General features: G+C 46.4%; 1 protein-coding gene across 1 annotated transcript; it reads left to right on the top strand.

Moving 5' to 3' along the window:
• Window positions 1–524: 524 nt before the first annotated feature.
• Window positions 525–7,205, top strand: LOC144462332 (uncharacterized; the record flags this gene model as incomplete). The annotated part of the gene is made up of 2 exons (XM_078166051.1): window positions 525–4,896; window positions 6,810–7,205. Coding segments are annotated over exons 1-2 (2,652 nt in total), but the record flags the coding sequence as incomplete, so codon positions are not given.
• Between the last annotated feature and the right edge of the window lie 1,592 nt (window positions 7,206–8,797).

Genomic DNA, 8,797 nt, shown 5'->3' with positions numbered 1-8,797 from the left:
CCCTTACCCTAACCAGGGTTCGAATCCTCTTCCTCCCCCTTTCCCTAACCCTAACCATGCCCCCCACCTTTCCCCTTACCCTAACCAGGGCTTGAATCCTCCCTCTAATCCCAACCCCGACCCACAACCCACACCCTCCCCTAACCCCAACCACCCTTCACCCCCCATCCCTAACCCCAACCCGCTAGACGGAGGCGGCTCGAATCCTCCACAGAAACACTCACATACACACACAACCACACACAGTTCTCCTTCCACACCACACCTGGTACCTCTTGTCTCCACCTTTTCCCATAGAACTACTGCTTTTCACCGTACCATCAAACACAATTTTACTAGTTTTCAGTCTCAACACCCGGCTTTTCAACACCATAAAATCATCTCAGCATACAGGAAACACAAGAACCTTCAGTCTATTCTCACCAGATCCAAATTCACAGACCATAGACCCACACCCCCACTTCAATACAGCCACCATTATAAAAATAGAAAATTTATTCAGAACCCACATACCAACACCGCATCTCCCACCATAGGTCACCTCTCCATCACCACTACCAATGTCATTTATATCATCACATGCACACTCTGTCACAAACACTATATAGGCGAAACCAAACATTCCATTCACACCCGCCTGTCTCAGCACCTATACAACATTAGGGAAGGTCGACTTTCCACCCCCTTGGTACAGCACTTTCAACTACACTCACCCACCCACCTCATAATCACCGGACTGGAAAACAACGACCACTGGACCATCGGACAAAGGAAAAGAGCAGAAAAAATATGGATACACAAACTTGCAACAACTGTACCCGGAGGCCTAAACGATGACTAACTTCCTTCTTTCTCAACCCCCACCTTCCCACCCACCCTCTCCTTCTACTTTATTTATTTATTTTTTTTTTTTTTTTTTTTTAATTTATTTTTTCTTCATCTTATCTTCTTTTAGATACACCTTCCCATAAATCATCCAGACCATATGGCCTAGAGGCAAAAACCATGGCTTTCACACGGCAGACCAGGGTTCGCTTCCCGGTTGTACCCACTAAACATCTCCACTTTTCCTTCACTTTTATTTTTCTACCCAGCTTTGGTAAATATAACTCCCCCCTTCCTTTTCAGTCCAGACCCCTTAGCCCAGAGGCTAATACCCTGGCCTATCAACCAATAGACCAGGGTTCGATTCCCAGTTTACCCCACCATACATCTCCACATTCTTTTATTTTGTTCCTTGCCCTTTTTAGTTACATTTAACTCCCTCCTCCCCTTCTTTTGCACAGGCCCCTTAGCCTAGAGGTTAACATCACAGCTTATCACCCACTGGACCAGGATTCAATTCCCAGACAAAACAATTTTTTTTTTTTTTTTTTTTTTTTTTTTTTTTTTTTTTTTTTTCTCTTTCTCTCGCTTTCTTTCTTTCCCTGCTACATTTATCTCAATTTCCTTTATTCCCTCCTTCCCCTTCTTTCCCCCCCCTCTTCTTCTTTTTCTTTGCACAGTACAGTAGGCCAGAGCAAAATAATTTCACACAAACCCATAACCCCAACCCCAACCCCATCCCTAACCCAGCCCGTGCCACTGTACTGTATTCATTTCCTCAAGTTCTACAATGGAACAATCATATCAACCATCTAGTCATCATCTGGCATTCCAAAACCCAACTTGTCTCTGGATCCTCAAGACTCAAGACCTCACCCTACAAACAATAAAATAACCCCTACCAAGCAACTTAAATGGAAAATCTGGACCAACCCAGTGAGCTAACTCTGCATTCCTCTCAAAATCAACCAACAACACTCCTCATACATTTTGCACACCAACAGGTCGATGCGGGATTTGATCCTTCTCCTCCCGCTTGATAGCTCTATTCTTCACCCACTAAGCCACACAGCCGTACAGCCATACACCTATACAATCAGATACCACACAATCCCTTCAGAACTCCTTACTCAACCCCACCCTACAAACCTCCAATTGGATTCTTTCCCTCCAAAATCAACAAATCAGAATTTGACAGACACTTTCCCTCCAAATCTCGCATACCTACTGACCCTCTCCTCCAATCAGCATTAGACAACACACACACACATTCTCTTGGGGGAAGGACTTACCTCCTTCCTCCAACAGGATATTTAAACAGAATATGGAGCCAATTTGAACTTTCCCCTGAGGAAGCAATACACTTGCGAAACGTCGGGACCCCGCTCTTCTATGTAAGATTCTTTTACTCTTATTTTAACAATTGTTTTAAATCCTCTGTTTTGAGGTTTATTCCAATTGGGTTTTTTTAAAACTTTTTATTGACTCACGTGTAATTGTTATGGCTAAATAAAGTTGTTTTTAAGTTACGGTGGAGGGCTCTGCCAGCCCCTTCTCTTCCCTTTTTTTTGGCAAAAAAGACTCCTTTTGCTAACATCGCCTGCTTTAAGACCTACTGGAGACTTCATATCTATCATCAAACATCACCCACTAACACGGACAACTAGTGGCAACAGCCACTATTGTTTGGACTTTCACCCGGGAGACCTGGGTTCGACACCCACCAGGTACAACTCAGGAACCCAGCAACAAGAAACATCCAACTACACGGAAACAACCCATCTGCATCTTTAAGGTAAGAGCCCTCCACTTTCTATGTATAATTATTTTAGAGTGAAGTCTACACAGAGGAGCGGAATTCAAAATGGCTCCTCCTCCACCCACACACACACACACACATACACCCCTACACCTACTCGTACATCTAAGCCTAGCACTACACCACAACCACTTATGTCACTTTTCACACAATCCCCAACACATAGACCTCCTATTTCCACCCAACAACATTCCATACACACACCGGTACTCACTCATCCACCAGATCCTGAAACCAGACAAGCTAGCAAACAATATTTCAAACTGATACAGGCTTTGCATCATAAACATATTATGGACACAGCTTTAGCCACCGGAACATTTCCACCAGGTATGTTACGTCAAGTAACCCGTCTCACAGATTTCATCAAACCATCCACACCCACAATAGAAACACGGAACAGAATATATGAGAACACGACTCAATGGATGCAGAACACTATTTCTATTTTACAGCAACACTACACAGCTACCATAGACACCATAGATACATCCTCCCACAACCCACTAGCTCTACAGATAGCCACTGGTTGGGCCAGAAAACGTTACGGATCCAGGCTCACAACCAACACCCTACAAGCAGTGCAACAGCTCCTACAACCAACCCATACAACCACCACAACCACACAACCAGAACTCTATCCGAACCACCGACAGAGACAACCGGCATCCAATACTTTACCTACCATTCAAGAAGAAGAATACCCCCATCTGCCTAAATCAACTACCCCTTCCACTCTCTCTCTCTACCTGGGCCCCCGGAAATCCATCGCAGAAGAAATACAAGAACACCACCCCATAACACCCACCCAACCCCAGCAAGCCACTGCAGAAACCCAGACTACACCCCAACCCAAAGACAATACCAACCCCCAGCCTACTCCTATCCCTCTACTTTCACCTCACCCTGTCTACCAGAAGACAAATATCGCCGCCAGCTACAACAACTCCAAACCCATCAGAAGAGGCCCTATTAAAACACCACGGACCACGACGATTATCGCTCTACCACCCAAGAAACAACTGAACCCGGAAAACACACCCCCGGCTCCCATAACATCCACACCACAAACTACCAAAACCAGAAGAGTTACCTGGGGACCACTGCCTACAACAGAAGACACCAACCACACTACATCCCATACCCCAATTTCCCCCATTCTTCCCCCGACTCCCCCTATCACCAAGACCCCCAAGCCTCCAGCCCCTATCCAGACCATCGCTCAGGTTTATCAACCCACCTCCCAACCCCATAACCAGATAGAACTCCACACAGTTACCCTCAGCACACACTCTAATGTTTCGGTCCACATTACTGACACCATTCTCCCCTCTTCCCCCTATGCAGACGCCGATGAGGCCCGGGTGAGTCAGGCCGGACAATGCGCACCACCAACGGATAAAAAAACCACAAAACATCCCAGAGAGTCGGCAAACATGATGATAGGGTTGAATAAGGTCGATCATGACCCCAACATAACCTCATCTGAGCCCTCTCCACAAAAACCTGTTGTCGGTGGGCATACCGGCCTGATCTCCCCGGGCACCAAGGCATCCCCCACACTCCATGCGCTCACCACAGCGCCCATTATCAACCACCTCCCTCCCCCTCACCATACCTCACCACCCTTACCCCCTCCCTCTAACCCATTAAAACCCACCCAACCCTCTTCCTCCCCTTTTTCCTCCCCTACTCTACCTCCTCCCACTCACCCAACCCTTACCTACCCATTCCCCTCCCCCCTCCCATCTCCACGTTCCCCTCCACAATCTGCCTCAGCCTCCCAATTGGACCTCCAAGAGTCACTCACGACAGATCTTTCCACTCCTCTTAGATCCAACTCCCCCTCCCTCCTTTCCCTCATCCAAGAACCAGAGACCTCCCCCACCACCTCATCTCCCCCCCACCCTACTTCCACAGCTACAACTCCCACATCCCCAGACCTCACCCTCCACAGGCCCAACTACCATATCGCAAGACCCACCCGCAAAATCCAGGACTGGTTTTTTAAAGCTAAAAAGCCAGTCCTAATCATTGGAGATTCAAACATAAACCGCATCCCCGGCCACACCCACTTTAACATACAACTGGACAGTTACCCCGGTGCAAACACCTATCATTTCCTTAAGGTCTGTGAAAAAGCTCTCCCCAACCCCCACGTCAAAATTCTCGTCATCTCCATCGGCATCAATAACAAAGATCAGGATCCCAAACAAACATCCATCAAACAACTGAAAGCCCTTTTCCGCCAGGCAAAGTCGACCTTCCCTAATGCAGACATTTATTTTCCCATAATGAATTATTCACCCCACCTTACTCCCACGCAGAAAAACAATCTCAAATTGATCAACAACACCATGGCCACACACTTCCCTATCCTCACTGAGATCCCCCACGACACTTTTCAGACAGAAAAGGATAACATCCACTGGACCCCCTCCACAGCAAAACGAATCTTTGAAAACTGGCTCAATCAATTAAATTTATAATGACACCCAAACCCAACCCAGGCCCTCACACCCATACACATCCCACACAATCAAATCAGGACCTGGGGTGGAACTCCACCTCCAATATCCTCAACCTGGCCACCCTCTTTACACCCTCTACCCCCCAACGCCAACTCCTGGAGAGGGGGCTTTCCTTCATCCCTCGCCCCCGTCACTTGGACCGGGAGGAACTTCAAAGGGACCTACACCTTTTCCATAGACGACTCAAGATCATAGACTACTTTCACCTCCAACCGACCCGTCAACAGACCCCCTTTATCCATCCATCTCATTGGGAACCACAAACAGACAATCTCCACCCCCTCACCCACCAACTCATTCAACAAAACATAAGGGCCCTGCAACGTTTCCGGCCCCCTAGAGATATCCCGGACAATCTCTCGGGGTCAGAACGCAGGGCCCTCAACAGTCTTAGATCCAACCCCAATATCATTTTTAAACCAGCCGACAAAGGCTCAAAAATCGTCATTATGGACCGTCAACAATACCAGCTGGAAGCAAACCGTCAGCTCAATAACACCACCTATTACAAACAACTCCAAGACACCATCCAACCACGGACTCAACACCAACTCAGGAACATTATACAAACACTTTACAATAAAAAATACATCACATCCAAACAAAAAGTTTACCTCTCAGGACCAGATCAACCTAGACCCCGTTATTTTTACCTACTACCCAAAATACACAAACCACCTGACACTTGGACCATTCCCTTTGAAGTTCCCCCCGGCAGACCAATAGTTTCAGATTGCAACAGCTCTACATACCATGTCTCAGAATACATCGATCATTTCCTAGGCCCCCTCTCCACTCAGCACCCCAGTTACATTAAGGACACTTACCATTTCATTCAAATGATCCGACCCATGGCTGTCCCTGCTCAATCCCAGCTTTTTACCATTGACATTGACAACCTCTACACCAATATTGACACAGAATTAGGTTTACATACATTACGCACAATTTTCAATAGAAACCCAGACCCTCATCGTCCTGACTCACAACTCCTAGAACTAATAAAACTTTGTCTCATCAATAATGACTTCCTATTCAATAATCAATACTATTTACAAACACATGGGACAGCCATGGGTCAGAGATTTGCCCCATCATACGCCAACCTCTACATGAGCGAGTGGGAACGAGAAGCCCTCAACAAATGCCCCTTAAAACCCACACTCTACCTGAGATATCTGGATGACATTTTCGGTATTTGGCCCCATGACCCATCCACATTCATAGACTTCATCGACATTCTTAATAATCATCACCCGGCCATTACTGTTAAACACACAATAAGTCCCACACATGTCAACTTCCTAGATACCACAGTCTTCTTCAGCCAAACCAACACTTCACACAAAGCATTACAGACAAAAGTTTATTTCAAACCCACGGACACACATGCACTACTCCATAAATCAAGCTACCATCCCAAACACACTTTCAAAGGCATCATCAAATCACAACTCATCCGCTTTCACCGTATCTGTTCAAACCAGACAGACTTTCACCAAGCCACCAATACCCTCTTCCATAGTTTACGCCCCAGAGGCTATTCAAAACGATTCCTCCGTTACATTAAATCTACTACCTTGGCCTCTCTCGTTCCCACTCGCTCTCCCCTCCCCTCCCCCTCTCCACCCCAGGTCCCAGGACCCGAGCTGCCTCCTCAGCCCACTCCTCCCCCTCCTATTTCCCCCCACCTTAACCCCTTACCTGATCCTTTACCCTATCCTAACCAACTCCAATCCCCCACGCCCAACCCCAACATTTTCCCTTACCCTAACCAGGGTTCGAATCCTCTTCCTCCCCCTTTCCCTAACCCTAACCATGCCCCCCACCTTTCCCCTTACCCTAACCAGGGCTTGAATCCTCCCTCTAATCCCAACCCCGACCCACAACCCACACCCTCCCCTAACCCCAACCACCCTTCACCCCCCATCCCTAACCCCAACCCGCTAGACGGAGGCGGCTCGAATCCTCCACAGAAACACTCACATACACACACAACCACACACAGTTCTCCTTCCACACCACACCTGGTACCTCTTGTCTCCACCTTTTCCCATAGAACTACTGCTTTTCACCGTACCATCAAACACAATTTTACTAGTTTTCAGTCTCAACACCCGGCTTTTCAACACCATAAAATCATCTCAGCATACAGGAAACACAAGAACCTTCAGTCTATTCTCACCAGATCCAAATTCACAGACCATAGACCCACACCCCCACTTCAATACAGCCACCATTATAAAAATAGAAAATTTATTCAGAACCCACATACCAACACCGCATCTCCCACCATAGGTCACCTCTCCATCACCACTACCAATGTCATTTATATCATCACATGCACACTCTGTCACAAACACTATATAGGCGAAACCAAACATTCCATTCACACCCGCCTGTCTCAGCACCTATACAACATTAGGGAAGGTCGACTTTCCACCCCCTTGGTACAGCACTTTCAACTACACTCACCCACCCACCTCATAATCACCGGACTGGAAAACAACGACCACTGGACCATCGGACAAAGGAAAAGAGCAGAAAAAATATGGATACACAAACTTGCAACAACTGTACCCGGAGGCCTAAACGATGACTAACTTCCTTCTTTCTCAACCCCCACCTTCCCACCCACCCTCTCCTTCTACTTTATTTATTTATTTTTTTTTTTTTTTTTTTTTAATTTATTTTTTCTTCATCTTATCTTCTTTTAGATACACCTTCCCATAAATCATCCAGACCATATGGCCTAGAGGCAAAAACCATGGCTTTCACACGGCAGACCAGGGTTCGCTTCCCGGTTGTACCCACTAAACATCTCCACTTTTCCTTCACTTTTATTTTTCTACCCAGCTTTGGTAAATATAACTCCCCCCTTCCTTTTCAGTCCAGACCCCTTAGCCCAGAGGCTAATACCCTGGCCTATCAACCAATAGACCAGGGTTCGATTCCCAGTTTACCCCACCATACATCTCCACATTCTTTTATTTTGTTCCTTGCCCTTTTTAGTTACATTTAACTCCCTCCTCCCCTTCTTTTGCACAGGCCCCTTAGCCTAGAGGTTAACATCACAGCTTATCACCCACTGGACCAGGATTCAATTCCCAGACAAAACAATTTTTTTTTTTTTTTTTTTTTTTTTTTTTTTTTTTTTTTTTTCTCTTTCTCTCGCTTTCTTTCTTTCCCTGCTACATTTATCTCAATTTCCTTTATTCCCTCCTTCCCCTTCTTTCCCCCCCCTCTTCTTCTTTTTCTTTGCACAGTACAGTAGGCCAGAGCAAAATAATTTCACACAAACCCATAACCCCAACCCCAACCCCATCCCTAACCCAGCCCGTGCCACTGTACTGTATTCATTTCCTCAAGTTCTACAATGGAACAATCATATCAACCATCTAGTCATCATCTGGCATTCCAAAACCCAACTTGTCTCTGGATCCTCAAGACTCAAGACCTCACCCTACAAACAATAAAATAACCCCTACCAAGCAACTTAAATGGAAAATCTGGACCAACCCAGTGAGCTAACTCTGCATTCCTCTCAAAATCAACCAACAACACTCCTCATACATTTTGCACACCAACAGGTCGATGCGGGATTTGATCCTTCTCCTCCCGC

The sequence above is a fragment of the Epinephelus lanceolatus genome, unplaced genomic scaffold, assembly GCF_041903045.1.
Source record: "Epinephelus lanceolatus isolate andai-2023 unplaced genomic scaffold, ASM4190304v1 scaffold89, whole genome shotgun sequence".
Classification (NCBI taxonomy): domain Eukaryota; kingdom Metazoa; phylum Chordata; class Actinopteri; order Perciformes; family Serranidae; genus Epinephelus; species Epinephelus lanceolatus.
Note: the sequence above shows the minus strand (reverse complement) of the source record. Positions and strands in the feature narration are given on the sequence as shown.